Source organism: Bos mutus, chromosome 14, assembly GCF_027580195.1.
Source record: "Bos mutus isolate GX-2022 chromosome 14, NWIPB_WYAK_1.1, whole genome shotgun sequence".
In the NCBI taxonomy this organism is placed as follows: domain Eukaryota; kingdom Metazoa; phylum Chordata; class Mammalia; order Artiodactyla; family Bovidae; genus Bos; species Bos mutus.
Window position 1 is genome coordinate 62,893,067 of NC_091630.1, and position 18,152 is coordinate 62,911,218.

The window sequence follows — 18,152 nt, forward strand, 5'->3', positions numbered from 1 at the left end:
ATCTAGCCATCTCATCCTCTGTCATCCCCTTCTCCTGCCTCCAATCCCTCCCAGCATCAGAGTCTTTTCCAATGAGTCAACTCTTCATATGAGGTGGCCAAAGTACTGGAGTTTCAGCTTTAGCATCATTCCTTCCAAAGAACACCCAGGACTCATCTCCTTTAGAATGAACTTCTTGGATCTCCTTGCAGTCCAAGGGACTCTAAAGAGTCTTCTCCAACACCACAGTTCAAAAGCATCAATTCTTTGGCACTCAGCTTTCTTCACAGTAGTCTTCATAGTCTTTATATAGTTTTAATACTTGCATTGTATTAAATATAATATAAATATATATGCTAGTCCATAAATTACTATTTAACCTGTTTATTAAGATTTAAGTATTAAATATTACTAAAAGAATAAAATTTCAAATGGGAAATTATTTTTTTCTTTTTGGCTGAAAATTATGTAAACAGTATATACCAGAATATTATTGATAAGGATCTGATGTTTGTATTCAGATTTTTTCTTTCTTGAACTACTTTCTTCCTCTAATCTAAAGTGATGTCCTCCCCTGAGTTTTCATATCCAGCCACAGGTACACATCTACTTTCTTTTCTTCCCTGACAGATAGTATGCAATTTTAAGTGGATTATCATAGAACTGTAGGACTGGGAAAGACTGGTAGAGTCCAGCTTCTGTCTCCAGATGGGGTGACAGTTGCTTGAGGCAGATGACTGTCTCTTTTTTATCTTGAAAATCTCCTGGGAAAAAGATTTCAAAGCTCTCTGGAGCCACTGTTAGATATTTTGAATCATTTTTCTGCTTTTCACATTTATCTTAGATCATGTTCACTATAGTTTAAGCCACTGTCACTTAGTACATACAAGACGTAGTATTATATGCTGAGACATATATAAATTAAAATTTCATCCCTGAAGGCTCTGCAGGCCATTTTTAGAAGTTGAAAGTGAATGTGTAGTCGCTCAGTCGTGTCCAGCTCTTTGCAATTAGCCTGCCAGGCTTTTCCGTCCACGGGATTTTCCAGGCAAGAATACTGGAGTGGGTTATGGTTTCCTTCTCCAGGGGATCTTCTGGACCCAGGCATTGAACTCAGGCCTTCTGCATTGCGGGCAGACTCTACCATCTGAGCCACCAGGGACTTCCTAAAAGTCTGTTCCCATCCAGTTTTGAACCAGGGACCTTTCATGTGTCAGGCGGATGTGATAACCACTACGCTACAGAGACGAATGGGCTCAAATATCACACTAAGGATTCTATTCTGTATATGGAGCCATCAGGGATATCTTAGCATAGACGTGATGCAATGGCTGTCATATTTTAAGTAGATTTAATCTGTGTTTCTGGGCAAAAAGCTTTCATTTATCACTCACTAAGCACATATTTGTTTTAGACCTAATTTTATTTATATATCCATGTGACAGATAAAGAGAAAACACAATTTCTTTTCTCTTTCAAAGACTTTTAAATACATGACTACATAAATAATTGTAAGGCAGTGAATTCCATGTAGGTAGTACAGACAGAATGGAGACTGCATTTACTGGACTCATAATGGTAGGCTTTCTGGAGATAGTGGAGATTAACCTGGTTTTGGAAGATAGGCCATATGTCTGAAGAATGTGAATTCTGGACTCTGCCATTGTTTCTGAAGATACTTCTACTGAGGCAGAGATTTTGCTGCAAATTCCAAATGCCTTGGTGCTCAGAGAAGTGAGGATATATGGTAGAGAAGGGCTGGGAATTAGTAGACTAAGTGATAATCATCACTTTGGATTTATAGACTCTTTGTGTGACCTTTGGACAATTCACTAACTTTATTGAACTTTTGTTTTCTTATTTACAAAATGAGTGACCCAAACCTGATGATTTTTAAGGTATTTTCTAGCTCTACTGAAGTTCTTTGTGCAAAGTGTAGTGGTTAGGAGAACAAATCTGATGCTAAACTGCCTTGTGGCCCAGATCCACTATTTTGCATCTCTTTGATTAGACTTGTTGCTTTGTCTCTGATCCCTCACTTGTAAGATGGGAAGCCTCCAATACACTCTCACAGTGGGAAGATATGAGGGTGGAGACTGTTCAGCATAGTACTTGGCACAAAGTAAGTTCTTAGCAAGTATGAGCTATTTTTGGAACCAAGTCAAGGAAGATGGCAGAACAGGAAGTTCCAGGAACATGTCCCTCCACCAAAATAACAACTGAACTTTCAAAAATGTCTCAGGCAACTGTTTGGAACTTTGGATCTAATAGGACACTTGCAGTGTTCGGGGAGAACTTGATGAAGACAATGGTAAATTTCAGTAAATCTTGGTTGAATTCAATGTTCACGCTGCTGTGGCTGCCATCGGGCACCTCCAGCCTTGTGGCAGGAATCTGTCAGGTGCTAAAGCATTCCTCATGCAGCTTGCTGGTGCCACGGTGGGCAATGAGGATTTTGTCCTCCAGCAATGAGGGTTGTGAGTTTTGATTGCTGGTTGCTGCTTTTGATTACTGTGGGCATGACAGAGAGGTCAGCCATTGTTTCACTCCACTATGGGCTGAAGTTGCTTTCCAGATATTGGGGGATTTAAGAGACAAAATTCTCCCTTCCCCCACTCTTGGGAGTCAGACTTTTGAAGAATCCTTTGGTTAGGTCTGTGGCTGTCATCAGAGACAAATGAAGAGAAAGTTTAGTTTCTCACATACAGTAAGAATACACAGTTTGCAGAACAGCTTTGGAAGAGTCACAGAAGGATAGCTCCAGCTCTCAGCAAACAAAAATTGTTCCCGAGGAGTGGGGAAATTAGATTTCTAGAATTACCACAACATAATATTCACAATACCCAGTTCTAAAGAAAAAACATACAAAGGAACAGGAAAAGTATTTCTCTTTCACAGGAAATAAGAATTTGACAGAAACCATCCTAGAGGAAGCACACACATTGGAATTATTAGTCAGACTCTGCAAATCGATGTCTTTAAACTGTCCTTTAACAGATGCTAAAGTGACTTCTTCAGGCTAATATGAAAGGATACTAAACAGCCTCTTGAATCCATAAGAAAAAAATGAACACCAGTAAAGGTAACTACATAGGTAAAATATAAAAGCTGGTATTATTGTATTTTAGATATTTGTAATTTCTCACTTTTTCCTATATACACCAATGGTTATAAATCTCTGTGGACATCTAATGGATATATAATACATAAAGTTGTAATCTGTGACAATAACCATATAAAGGGGAAGAGATGGAGATGTGCAGGAGCAGAGTGTTTATATGATATTGAAACTACTTTGAGATTATTCAAACCAGGCTGTTACATCTTTGAGGATGCTAATTATAATTTCCAAAGTAACTACTAAGAAAATTTAAAAATACAGAATAGGAAAGAAGAGAATTAAAATGATACACTCCCCAAAAATCAGCTAAATATTTAAAGAGCAGTAATGAAGGAACTAAATAAAGAACAACAACCAAAAGACACATACCTAAAAAGAATAAAAACCACATACATAAAAAGAGTTAAAAAACACTAGGAAACCAATTTATAAATGCCAAAAGCAAATCTGCCTTTATCATTAATCACATTAAATGTAACTGATTGAAACTCAGCTATTAAAAGGTAGAGATTGGAGGACTGAGTTTCCCCCTCACAAAGGATCCATCTGTATACTGTCTACCAGAGATTGACCTTAGGTGTAAGAACGCAAAGAGATGGAAAGTAAAGGGATGGAGTAAGATATGCCATGCCGATAGTAATCAGATGATTGTGAGACAGTGTCCACTTTAACTCAGATTATAAGAGATAAGGAAAGGCATTTATGTTGATAAAAGTTTCAGTACATCAAGAAGAGAGAACAATTATAAACATATGTGCACCTAAAAATGTTCATGGATTGGACAACTAATAATATTAAGATGTCAGTACCACCCAAAGCTATCCACAGAATCAATACAATCTTTATCAAAGGATTTGAATTTAGGGGGTAGTTTTTCTATTTTTGTTTGTTATACAGAAAACCTCATCTTAAAATTCATATGGGGCTTTCCTGGTGGCTCAGTGGTAAAGAATCCACCTACCAGTGCAAGATACTCATGTTCCGTCCCTGATGTGGGAAGATCCCACCTGCTGTAGAGCAACTAAACCCACACACCACAACTATTTAAATAAATAAAAGTTTTAAAAAATTCTTTTGGTATCTCAGGAGACCCTGAATAGCCAAAATAATCCTGAAAAAAGACTAAAGCTAGAAGACTCACATTTCTTCATTTCAAAATTACTGCAAAGCTATAATAATCAGTAATATGATAGTGACATAAAGGTAGACATATAGACAGTGAGTTGAACAGAATACCCAAGATAAACCCTTACACATATGGTCAATGGAATGCTGACACAGGTGCCAAAGCCATTCATGTGGAAAGGATAGTCTTTTCAGCAAATGGTGGCTGGGAAAATCAGATATCCATATGCAAAAGAATGAGGTTAAAGTAGACAAGGAATATGAATAAACATTTCTTCAGAGAAGACACACAAATGCCAGTAAGAATAATGGTTGTCCAGACAGACTGCCTCTACTCAGATGTTGGCCTCCCACTTGCTAGCTATGTACTCTTATTGCACTTTTCTGTACTTCAGGGGGTCTCCTTCGAGGTTGAAGGCGTTCATGAGTGGAGGGTGTCTGGCACCTAAGAAGCATGAGGAAATGCTGGCTCTCTTGGTTGTCGTCATGTGCTTGGCCACATCCAGGCGCCGGTGCAGGCATCTGCACCCTGGTTCCTGCCCTGCTTTTCACTCATCTTCCAAGCAGACCACAGGCTTCACCTCTAAAATGCAGATGATTCTGTGTGCCCTACTTTCCTCTCAGGGCAGTTACAAGAATCAAGTGAGATAATTTAAGGGAAAATAATTTATAAAGTGTTCATTTAATTAGTGCATGAAACATAAACATAACAATAAACATTATTATAATTATTAAGCATTACTATAATTAACATAACAATGTATGTTATTTTTATGCTTTCCCTCTCCTAATAGACTAAGCTTCTTATTGTGTTAATCCTATTCTTCTTTGTATCATTTGGTTTACTGAGTAATATCTTGTGTATAATAAGTGCTCAGTAAATGTACTAGAGGAGAATTTAATTGGTATGGTATAAACTTTTTATTTTTAAAAATGTATTTATTTTTGGCTCTGCTGGGCCTTGGTTGCTCCATATGGTCTCTTCTCTAGATGCGACGAGTGAGGGCTGCTTTCTTCGTCGTGGTGCACATTCCCACTGCGGCGGCTTCTCTTGTTGCTGAGCGCCCTGGGTTCCCGGGTGTGCGGGCTTTAGTAGTCGCGGCACGCTGGCTTTAGAGCACAAGCTTGGTACTTGTGGCATGCAGGCTTAGTTGCCCCACAGCCTGTAGAATCTGTCTGGACGAGGGGTTGAACCCATGTCTCCTGTATTTGCAGGTGAATTCGTGGCTGAAATAGTATAAAATTTGTAATTATATGAAATACTTGAGTGTTGTTTTATTTTCTGAGAGGGTGCAGCGGGCTATTTTGAATTAATGTCAATGGCTTTTTTGGTCTGTTTTGACAAAAATGACAAAAAGATCATCTCTACCATTGTATGCTTCCCTGGTAGCTCAAATGGTAAAGAATCTGCCTGCAATGCAGGAGACCTGGGCTTGATCCCTGGGTCAGAAAGATCCCCTGGAGAAGGGCATGGCTACCTACTCCAGTATTCTTGCTTGGAGAATTTCATGGACAGAGGAATCTGGCAGGCCACAGTCCATGGGATTGCAAACAGTCTGACACACTGAATGATTAATACTTTCAGAGTGATAATTTACAACCATAAGTATAGATATCTCTAACTATACATTTTAAGGAACCAAGAATTCAGTTGATAGGTATTGTATTTCATTCATAGATAGTAATAAACTCATAAAAGAAGATAGAAACACTTGTAGAATTGTTTCCTTTGAAGATTCACTTTGCAAATTATAACCGTTTTAAAGACAAAAATGAAATATGAAAAAGGCTTACATTTGTGTAAGTCCGTTCCCTCTCGCAGCCTCACACACACGGACTCAGTGTCTCTCTGGGAACTGGGGCTCTGCCCTGCCTGTCCCCAGGAGCCCACTCAGTGGAGTCCAGGAAGAGGAGAGCATTAAACAGTACCCAGTGGATGGAAGGAAACAATCCCATCATTGAGGAAAACAAATCCTTATGTGCTTGTCTTTGTATTAAGAAACAAGAATGATTTAAGTTTGTTAAGTAGAAAGTCATTTATATTAATTTTTCAAATAGTATGTTGAATACAGGTGAGCCTGGTTCTATTTAAACGTATCTAAATTGCAGAGCGGAGCTTCTGCACGGTGAGCTTACACACTGCTTGTCTCGATCAGGGCACTGGGCAAGCTCGTACCTGAGGAGACTTGGGAATGTGGGTAGGCGTTTGTAGCTTAAAGGTATGTTTCAAGCTGTGTTACTAACCTTCCACGGTAAGGAGTTGAAATGGTAATGGCATACTAACTGCTCCATGGTCATACAGTCACTTTCAGGTCAGGCAGGCTCAGGAGGCCTCAGTGATGTTGGGACCACCCTCAGATTCTGCTCTGCAGTTGTGTTTGTGGGGGTGTGGCACCCAAGACCAGGGCTAGGCAGCTCTCAGGGGGACACACTGTCAGGTGGACCCACGTGGCGGAAGGTTTCGGGAGAAACTAAGTACAGAAGCTTTCATCCCCTCCCCTGGATTAATGCGCAGGACTGCAGCCTCGGCTAGCTGTGGAGTCTCAAGGGAGGTTTTTCTTTTGTGCGGCACACTCTCACTGTTTAAAGGCCCAAACTTGTATTTTGTGTGTCTGGCTCTAGTTACTTTAGTGTTTCTCCTGGGTGGGTGAAGCGCACATAGAGATACTGGTTTTGATTCTGGCGTATGACACGCCCTGCTATGGTTTTGCTCTGCCCTGGTTGCTATGTTACATTCTGAGGTTTCTGCCATTCTTGTTTGCCCTAATTTCTTTTTCATGAAGATAAGTTGTGCCATTCAAGAGAAGTTGTGCTACTGCTTCTTCTAAGAGTGTTTTGTTGTCCCAGAACATTCTTATTCCTTTTATAATTTAAAGCGTGTCCTCTAATGAGTCTTGTACATTTATCTAGTTCAGCTGATGCTCCTTCAGTTTGAAGCTAGACTAGGTTTTGTTTGTGGTAATAATTAAACCCAGGCTTTGAGATTTTTGAGGACAGTCTTAATTAACTCTCTGAATTTAGTACTGTCAACTTCAGTTCTTTTGTGATCATTGTCTTCCAAAGTTTCTTTAAATGTCATTTATTGTGAATCCTTTTGGTCTAAATTTCATAAATTTTTGTACTGAAATTTCAGTTTGGGACATTTTTTGGATTTTAGAAAAATATTTTTCAATTCATTTGATTTGTTTTTCTCCCTTTTTTTTTCTTGACACACTATTCAAATACTGTAGTCTATTCCTCATTTTTTGTGTTACCTCAACTTTTATTTTTCTTTGTGACATCAAAAGATCAAACCATTAAAAAATTTATTTTACATGTGAATACTGTCATCTTTTGTTGAGATCTATATTATATATTATGTGACCATTATTAGAATTCCTTTTACAGAACACTATTATGTTTCTGCCTTCGTTAGTTTTTGGTGATCTGAATCTATTTGCGGATTAAATTATTTGTATGAATAGTTATGGTAACATTTCTTGATAAAAGTGGATTTTTTAATCAACTTTGTATCTCTGTTGGAAAGAGAAACCTGGACAAGATAAGCTTAGCCATTCTGACTGCTGTGGTTCTTTGGTCTGTCCTGAGCCAGGTTTTCCTTCAGAGCTCTAGTGAAGGCGAGCATAAGGAAAAACTCAGTCACTCCTCTGACTCCTGGCTTGCCTTGTGTCTTGTCGCTTCATCTTTTTGTTTCTAAGTTTCATTTTTCTTTGAAAGTGGTCTCCACATTGAGGTTTGTGGTTATAGACATCTTAGAATTGAAGTTGGCTTTGTTACCTATGTATTTGGGAAGTAATATATTTCTGATTAAAAAATCATACACCAAAAGAGTTCTCACTTTTGATAGTTTTTAAAAAAGCATCTTTTTTGTTTGTCTGTTTAACATTAAGTTGCATTGAAATTGCAGCTTTAAATTGTTTGTAACTGGAAAGATGCTGTTTGGAAGTTTTCTAGAATGGGTGAATTTTTATAATCCACGGTTGTTGAAGAATAATAACCATCATTTATATAAAGCATTTTAATGTATCAAATACTTTGGTATCCATTGTTGTCTTAAAATCGTCAAGCTTAAATGTTGTTATCCACCAGAGCAAGACAAAAAGATCCTGTTTGTTTAGGCGATGCAGTCCAGATCATCTGGCTTGTAAGTGACCAAATGGGATTTGAACCCAAATCTCTAGACTTTCATGTTCTTGTTCTACTTGCTGTACCAAACTGCTGCTCTGAATAGACAATTTTTACCTAGAAAGAAGCATGGAGTGTTATGTTGCAAGTTTCTAAAAAAAAAAAAAAAAAAAATGCATTTCATTGGGATGGCCAAAAAGTTCATCCAGGTTTTTTTAAGATGTAGCAGAAAAACTCAAACAAAGTTTTCGGCCAAGCCAGTACTTGCAGCCTTGTCTTCCAACTCTGTGGATGAGATGTGAGGGAGGCGCTGTTCACTCCGTCACATGAAGAAAACGCTTCATCACGTTGTGATTTTTATCTTGGAGCCATTGAGCTGTGGGCCAGAGACAAGAGGTATAATTTCTTTCTCTTTTTTTCTGCTGCATGGAGCGAGATCTTTATTGTTAATTCAAAGGTGAGAAGGCCAAGCCCTGCCAATCAGTGAGTTAAAGTCTTAGATATGTACAGGTCACCAGATGTGATGGGAGAGCAAAAGAGGAAGTGCTGCCTTTGTACAAGTCCTGGCAAAGCCAGAAGACTCCGCCAAGAGGCTTCCTGCCCTTTATGCAGGAAGTCCTGACGGTGGAGCAGGTGTTCTGTAGCTAACAAGAGTAAACTTGAAAGGGCTGCCAGTCTCTTGAGTGAAGTTAGGAAGGTGTGATGGTCGTGTGGGTTTTTCTAGAGCAGTAATCCTCCGAGTATGGTGAGGGGACCAGCAGCGTCACCGTGGAGCCTGTAACCAACACAGATTAGGCGGCCCCTCCCCAGACTCCTGAATCAGAGGCTCAGGGTGTGGGGCCCAGCAGTGGGTGTTGTAACAAGCCTGTAGTTCTGATTCATGCTCAAGTTTAAAACTTTCTGTTCTGGAGTCACATTAGGAGATAAAGTCTGTAAGTAAAGGTTTCAGATAGGCCCCGAGAGAGCGGTGTGGCAACATGGGAATACATGTAGGTTTGTGTTCAGGAGATGCTTATGACCTTACAGATAGAGGCCGGCCACAACTGATCCTGAGGCATCAGGTTTCTGTCTTCACTGTCCTTGTTAATGCATATATTTAGGTCTTGTCATAAAGATTGCTGTTTCTGATTTTCAAGAAACAGAACTGAATAGAGCAGGGAGAGTCCTTTACCCAGAGACCACAGCTGCAGGAAGTCCAGCCACAGCACTGTGCTGTGTAAGCTGGTGGAATATGCTTTAATGAAGCAGAGTGGCTGAAAGATGGTAGTCCACTTTCTGAGTATCTTTAAAGGTGGTACTGTCGTGCTGCAAATCTGAACTTAGAGATGGGTAGACAGACAATAGAACTGAGGTGCTGAGGAAGAGATGGGAAAGGAGCATGTGAACTCTTACCAGTTGGTCAGTTTGGACTCATTTGAGAGTTACTCACAGGAAGTGGTTGTTGCTTAGTTTATTCAAGTAATGAGGCAGTTTATTGTTAAGTAAAAGGTTGATTCAAGTGCTTATTTGTATCTGTTAAAGAATACATTTTTACTGTAGGAAAAAAAGACAATAATATAAAGAAGAGCATTCAAACTTACTGGTATATAATCCTTTTATTTAAGGATAAGTTGCTTAGTTTTCTGGTGCAATTCATCTCAAAACTTCCTCCTTGTAAGAATATTATATAAATAATATGTAGTCTTACTATCTGGGAATCTCATAGTTCATACGAGCCTGAATCTGTTTCTCTAATTCAACAATATAACAGTTGTCACCCACAGTGGTGTTACCCACAGGGGGCTACTCCTTGTTGCTGTGCCCTGGCTTCTCATTGCGGTCGCTGGTCTTGTTACGGAGCACAGGCTCTAGGGCTGCAGGGCCTGCAGCAGCGGGGATCAGCAGTTGCGGCTCCCGGGCTCTGGGGCACGGGCTCCTAGTTGTGGTGCACAGGCTTAGTTGCTCTGTGGCATGTGGGATCTTCCTGGACCAGGAATCGACCTGTGTCTCCTGCATTGATTGGCAATGGATTCTTTACCACCGAGCCCCCAGGGAAGACCCCTACTTTTCTTTAGTTAGGGTTCTTTATGCTATCATTTGTATAGCTGTTTCATTACTTTTCTACTTTTTATTAGAAAGTTAGCTTCTTTGCTGTGTTTCACTATAATATATGAGTATGATTAATGTTTTTGTGTGTGTTATTCCTCCACATCTCTGATTATTTCATTGGTATAAATTCTTAACAATGACTTTGTTGAATAAAAATGAATAAACATTTTTAAGGCCTTTAATTACCCAGTTGTATATAGAAGTACATATATTAGCATGAACCCAGAGGAAACTAAATTTTTTTAAGGTTTCCTGTCTTACACTGGAAATACCGTTAACCTGTAGAGAGTTTTAAAATAGCCAATGTATTACGTACTATTTTAATTAGTAGCCAGTGTGTATGCCAAGCCTGGTATGTACTCGTCTCTCTCTGGCTTGTATATTGGAATGTATGCACCTAGTCTCACAGTAACAACATTAAGTAGGCATGATCCCCATTTTAGTTATGAAAAAGTTAAAGTTGAGAAAAATCTAAGTAATTTGAAGAAGATAAAATTGGCAGCATGTAGCATAGCTAGAATTTAAACCGAGGTCAGTCTGACATCAGACCATGCTTTTTCCTGCTTTCCTTCTTTCTTTCTGCATTTTCTATTATATTTTAACAGAATTTTTGTTACTGAATAAGTGTGGGATTTGTGCCTTGAAAATAAAGTTTACACCTACTGCCAGAAAAGTGGTGGTTCTTTCTGTAAACTGGAATTTCCAGTGACCTGTGCCTGAAAAAGGATATGGTCAGAAACTTATGTTAGTGTGGAGAATTAGGCTTCTGGTTTACAGAGGAAGAAACTTATGTTGGTGTGGAGAATTAGGCTTCTGGTTTATAGAGGAAGTCTGTCTTACATTTTATATTCTTCCATGAATTCATCTTTAATGTCTTTTGCTGTCCACTTTAGAATGGGAATAAACTGTCAGTGATGTCTTTATTTAGATAAAAAAGGAATTAATGTCTACTCTGGGAATTTAAAATAACACACAGTTATAACTGTGTTCTGCATCAGTGTTTTTATCAGTTTTTTAGGTAATGTGGGTGTTATTTGGATAGGAAGGTAAAAGAAACATATTTGAACCAGGTGATAAATCTTGTCAAATAAGAAGTTGAAAATAAAGGGAGTATGAACTGTAAACTTACTGTTTCTTAAATTGGTTTGATTCTTCGGTTTAGAGATTTCCTAGGATTAAGGTTTTAAATTTTTTAGAATAAACCTGATTTTTGGTGAGAGGAGGAGTGCCCATTCACTCTTTGAATAATTGAAAATGTGGGCAGGATATTTTGCTGTTTTTAAAAATTCATGAAAACACTGCTAACGCTGTCTTGTTGCCAACTTGGGTTTCACACAGGGATTCATATGCTGGTGTCTGGGGGAGGGGCCAGATGGGCCTGAGCTTGTGCAGTGGCTCAGAAGTCAAGAGGTACAATAGCCTTTTTAAATCCAGCAAGTTGATCAATGAAAAAGGGCTTACCAAGTGAATGGAATGTGGTTTATTTTCTCTCTGGAGAATGAAGTTCTCCGATAGCTGCGTGGAACTCTGTGCGGTGGTCTGTGCTGCCCAGTATGGTACTGACCACATCGCAGACTGGACACGTGGCTCCTGCACCTTGGGATCTGTATTGTAGGTTTTGTTTTCTTTCATTTTATTTAAAATCTATTTGCCACTATGGCTGCCTTCCAGGCACGGGTGTAGAAAGTGGCTCTGAGGCTCTGTTGTCACCAGAGACCTTTGTGCATCTGCTTTTACGTCCCTGCGTGGCTGCTTGTCAGACGGGCCCCCCACTGTCTCACACTGTCCTGGTGGCTCCGCTGACCTGTGCGCTGGCCCCTGCCTGGCAGCCGTGCCACTTCCTGTCCAGGCACTGCCCTTCCGGGAGTGGTGCGGGACCTTTCTGGCCACATTCAGTGGTAGGTCCCGTCCTCCCACCAGGAAAGAGAACAGACTGGCTTTAAAGCCGTTGGCTTGTGTTTCAGCCCTGTCGTGGACCCTTGCTGTGGACACAGTTGTTATCGTTCCTCCTCTGAAAATGCAGACAGGCCTCCTCATTGTGAAGAGGACTGAATGAGAGTGTGGCCAGTGCAGTAGCACCCAGAGCAGAATCCAGCCAGAGAGGAGGAGCGACACAGGCATCTTCGTGCACATGAGCGCATGGAGGCAGCGGGGAGTCGTATTTTCCGCTCATGGCGTAGACTTCTCACTGACCTTCAGGAAGAGAAAGAAGATGGGCCACAGGCAAATAACACTGTTACCCTAGTTTTTGCTAAACAAGAGACAGTGACTACTGTGAAGTGACTGAAGATGTAATTCTTGGAGGAGCAGCAGTACTGGCAGCCTCCATCTATTTGTGCAAAGCTGCTCCCAGAATCCCACACCATGCTGTTACTTCATCCTCGAAGAAATCTCTGCGGTCCTTATAGCTACTGTTCATGCTCCTGTGTTATACAAACTGAGTCATCAGTTACATTTGCCCACATTCACACAGCTCAGTTCAGTTCAGTTCAGTCGCTCAGTCGTGTCCGACTCTTTGCAACCCCATGAATCGCAGCACACCAGGCCTCCCTGTCTATCACCAACTCCTGGAATTCACTCAGACTCACGTCCATCGAGTCAGTGATGCCATGCAGCCATCTCATCCTCTGTCATCCCCTTCTCCTCCTGCCCCCAATCCCTCCCAGCATCACAGTCTTTTCCAGTGAGTCAGCTCTTTGCATGAGGTGGCCAAAGTACTGGAGTTTCAGCTTTAGCATCATTCCTTCCAAAGAAATCCCAGGGCTGATCTCCTTCAAAATGGACTGGTTGGATCTCCTTGCAGTCCAAGGGACTCTCAAGAGTCTTCTCCAGCACCACAGTGCAAAAGCATCAATTCTTTGGCGCTCAGCTTTCTTCACAGTCCAACTCTCACATCCATACATGACCACTGGAAAAACCATAGCCTTGACTAGACAGACCTTTGTTGGCAAAGTAATGTCTCTGCTTTTGAATATGCTATCTAGGTTGGTCATAACTTTCCTTCCAAGGAGTAAGCGTCTTTTAATTTCATGGCTGCAGTCACCATCTGCAGTGATTTTGGAGCTCCCCAAAATAAAGTCTGACACTGTTTCCACTGTTTCCCCATGTAATTGCCATGAAGTGATGGGACCAGATGCCATGATCTTAGTTTTCTGAATGTTGAGCTTTAAGCCAACTTTTTCACTCTCCTCTTTCACCTTCATCAAGAGGCTTTTGAGTTCCTCTTCACTTTCTGTCATAAGGGTAGTGTCATCTGCATATCTGAGGTTATTGATATTTCTCCCGGCAATCTTGATTCCAGCTTGTGATTCTTCCAGCCCAGCGTTTCTCATGATGTACTCTGCATAGACGTTAAATAAGCAGGGTGACAATATACAGCCTTGACGTACTCCTTTTCCTATTTGGAACCAGTTTGTTGTTCCATGTCCACTTCTAACTGTTGTTTCCTGATCTGCATATAAATTTCTCAAGAGGCAGGTCAGGTGGTCTGGTATTCCCATCTGTTTCAGAATTTTCCACAGTTTATTGTGATCCACACAGTCAAAGGCTTTGGCATAGTCAATAAAGCAGAAATAGGTGTTTTTCTGGAACTCTCTTGCTTTTTCCATGATCCAGCGCATGTTGGCAATTTGATCTCTGGTTCCTCTGCCTTTTCTAAAACCAGCTTGAACAACTGCAAGTTCACGGTTCACGTATTGCTGAAGCCTGGCTTGGAGAATTTTGAGCATTACTTTACTAGCGTGTGAGATGAGTGCAATTGTGCGGTAGTTTGAGCGTTCTTTGGCATTGCCTTTCTTTGGGATTGGAATGAAAACTGACCTTTTCAGTAGCAAAGCCAGGATTTAAACCCAGGCTTCTTAGAATCCAAACCATGTCTTTCCCCCCCGCCTCCCAAGCCATCGTGTGCTGTGCTCTGGAGCTCTGTGCCTGCACACGTCCCCTCCAACCTTCTATTCTTCCACGGCCTGATATGAAATGTGTGCCACGGCCAGATTCCTCCTCTAAAGAACATGGACACAGCTGTGTAAGTTCTGGTTTATCTGTTCAGAAGGCATGCTCATTTCTTTATAAACACATCTGATGAATAGGAATAAAGTGGTTTTGGTTGCATTAATTTAGGAAGCATTTATTGAGTCCCTTACACATGTCAGGTACTGTCTGGCACTCAGAAACAAAGATAAAGGAGAGGCAGATGATCTATTCTAGGATTTGAGGGGTTTAGTTGTAGAGGTCAGCATAAACATTTTGAAAAGCACTAGTGAGTACAGAGAGAAGAGGTGCTTTTGCCACAGACGCCAGAAAAAGGGGCAACATCCATTTGAAAACATTTTTATCTGTATGAAATAATGATGGGTGAACCAATCAGACAAGACCTCTCACAGGGATAGCAATCTGTAGATGATTAATTACTTGGAGAGCTCCATGCTTCTCTGCCCTCAGAAGCCTGGGTTCCGGCAGCGCCGGCGTTGATCTGCTTCTCTCGGGTGTTCCCTTGGTGTCTGTCCCCTTGTGGGCTGTCTTCCCCTCAGCCTGCCCCCCATGGTGGTGGGGGACGTGTACACCAGCCAGCTCTGTACTGTGGCTTCCAGTGGAGACAGAATTGTAAACAGAATTTATTACTGGTCCCAGGTATGTCATAAGTGGAAAGTAGATTAAGACTGCTGCTGCTGCTGCTAAGTCGCTTCAGTCGTATCCGACTCTGTGCGACCCCATAGACGGCAGCCCACCAGGCTCCCCGTCCCTGGGATTCTCCAGGCAAGGACACTGGAGTGGGTTTCCATTTCCTTCTCCAATGCATGAAAGTGAAAAGTGAAAGTGAAGTCGCTCAGTCATGTCTGACTCCTAGCGACCCCATGGACTGCAGCCCACCAGGCCCCTCCATCCACGGGAATTTCATGGCAAGAGTACTGGAGTGGGGTGCCATTGCCTTTTGTTTTTCTGACGACTACAGTTCTCAGTCTGACTCTTTAGCTAACTAGCCATTAAAATAAGAGAGAAGGAAAAAAGTAAGGGAATTCCTTCTGTTTGTCTTGTTTTCTTTAGGTCACAGCATTAATCCCAACAGTTGTCTTTGCCACCCACCAGATTAGGACACCTTCTTCCTAGACAGTAAATAAGCACATTGATCTTATTTGTGATGTGAAAGAAATACTGTTTGTTCTGAGCTGCTAATAGGATATTTCACACTTTGGCAGGGTTGACAAGCACTGGAAAATGAAAAGAGATTTTACTTGGTTTTCCTTCTGTGCCCTTGGTGACATTAAAAAACAGTCTATTTTTCCCTGTTTACCTGAATTCTGTTCATAACAGACTCAATAAAGAACAATGGAAATGGTTCTTCGTGAAAGCAGACATTCTGACAAATTAGTTTCTATTTGAATATACAGGGTTCTCTTTCTTTTCTAAATGAGCTTCAGTAGAAACCCTGGTGCTTGGCTCCACACCCTAGGATTCTGTGTGTGTCCCCGTGTGTGACTACCCGCATGGCAGCCTGTGCCGCCACTGCCGCTGCCTCGTCAGGGAGGTCCTGAGCGAGGAATGGAAAGTAAACACATCGCATTCCTCATATTCCTTAGCAGAAGAATCCGTGCAGGCCCAGCCTCATGTTGATGTTCATTGCTGTTGTTGGTTGTCATGTGATTTATCAAGTGAGCTTTTACAAACCTTGTTGTTCAGTCACTCAGTCGTGGCTGACTCTTTGCGACCCCATGGACTGCAGCATGCCGGGCTTCCCTGTCCTTCACCATCTCCTGGAGCTTGCTCAAACCCATGTCTGTTGACTCAGCGATGCCATCCAACCATCTCATCCCCTGTTGCCCCTGTTCTCCTCCTGGCCTCAGTCTTTGTGTAACAAGTGATTTTAGATGGTAACTGTGCACGTTAGGTATTATGAGATCCTGGATCTTATTTAAACCAGTTTTAGCTGGCTTTGTCTGACAGTGCTCTGAGAAGAGAAGTGGGGGGATGGGGGGGTTCTCTCTACCAGGCAGAGGGAGACGTCAGGATACCCCTCGTCCCTGCCCCCCGCATGGCCCCCGCTGACTGCAGTGGACGGTGGTGGGAGACTGGGTTGTGGGGAAAGCCCTGACACTGCTGGGCCTCCTCTGACACTGCGTGGGCTGGAGGTGGGGCTTGGTTCTGGGCGTCGGGCATCTCCCCTGTGATGGCGGTGTGGGCGGCCCCACTGGGCTGCAGAGACTCCCCACGACAGCCTGTCGAGGGCCACGTGTGGGCTCCTCTCGCCCTTGGCTGGTGTGTGTGGCCATGGGTCACGGTTTTTCTGTGAAGTTTGCCTAAAAGGAAACTGCAAAACCCTTTCTGGCTCACTGGGCTGCCCCTTCCTTGTCCTTCAGTTGGAGAAAGTGCGCTTTTGAGGGTGTTGTCTGCTCCTCTCTCCTTTCAGCATCTTCTCATTTTGTTTCTGTGCAACATCAGGCAGTCCCTGTGTCTAGGGGGAGAAACAGGGAAAGTGTATCTCCTCCATCTCCCTGGGAGTGGAGGTTCTAAATCTCCCTGAATGTTAAGCAGCTCCCCCTGTGTGAAGAATGAGCCTGAGAGTCTGAGAGGCACCGGGAGAACCTTGTCCTGTTTCTGCTCAAATGTGAGCCACCGCAGTGACTGTAACTGTGTCCGTTTGGTAGCGAAGGTGGAGTTCCTTTGGTGTCTGACGCCTCTTCTCTGAAAGAGGCGAGCTGTCTTCTTGTAACGTTCCCTTCAGGTCTGTGCTCCTCCCCTCCAGTGGTGCCTGCCCCTGAGGGGTCCTGAGGCCACCCTGCAGCAGCTCCCACTGGCAGGGGTGTGGTCGCCTCCTCCACCTGACTCCCGAGGCAGGATCTGCTCCGAGCAGCAGAGCAGATGCACTGACGCTGCGTGAGGCCAGGGCGCTCTCCCTGGGGCTGGTTTGTGGTGTCTGTAACCAGCACGCCATTGCCCTTCGTACTCAAGATTTAGCAAGAGAGAGGAATCCAGCATTGCAAATAAATTTTTATTTGCGTTTCTTTCCCTTTCCAGGCAAAAGCTTATTATCCCAGGTGGAAGTTGCCCTGTTATTCTGAATACTTACTTTTGTCAGAAAGTTGTTGCCAAAGAAGATTCAGAAGCATCACGTGATGGGCACGAGTGTTACACGCCCTGTCCGAGGAGGAGCAGCACTCTGGCTCAGATGTTCCAGTTTAAGAGCCTAACCGATAGCTCACCCGAAAGCAAGGTATACTCCTCAACTTAGAAATTTTCACTTTGTAATAATACTGCATTTAAAGTCCAGGTAGTTATAGAAGTGTTTTCCTTTGGTCTTCTTTAAGTATTCAACACACATATATGTCATATATACTCTAATTTATTAAAATTTGAGTTTTTTTTCTGTTCTCATAACTGCCTAAGAGCTTACTTAAGCCTCTTTAATTTATTTTAAAAAATCATCTTTTTCTTTTTCATGGTGTTTGTTTCCCTGGGGATAAAGAGAGTTGCGTAAACTTGAGGTTACACACTGGAGATTGCTTTTTGGAATGTTAATGACCCTGAGCCATGACTATCCATGATGATGAACTGGGGAAGCGCTAAGCCACACTTGTGGTAGGCAAGAGGACACTCCTGGGGTGCTGTGGGCTCCAAGTGTCTGACTCCAGCGCAGCTACCTCAGGGTCGCCTGGCTCCCCGCGTCAGCACTGAGGGGTATGTTGAGGGTGACCACATGAGGGGAAACCAGAAAGCAAAG

General features: G+C 42.2%; 1 protein-coding gene across 1 annotated transcript in view; it reads left to right on the top strand.

Annotated features, from left to right (window-relative positions):
- Positions 1 to 18,152, top strand: part of SPIDR (scaffold protein involved in DNA repair) — a 276,652-nt gene that overhangs the window by 163,213 nt on the left and 95,287 nt on the right. Inside the window, exon 9 of the mRNA XM_070382423.1 lies at positions 17,450 to 17,645. Coding sequence (XP_070238524.1) covers positions 17,450 to 17,645 — 196 coding nt within the window. The remainder of the gene's footprint in view (positions 1 to 17,449; positions 17,646 to 18,152) is intronic.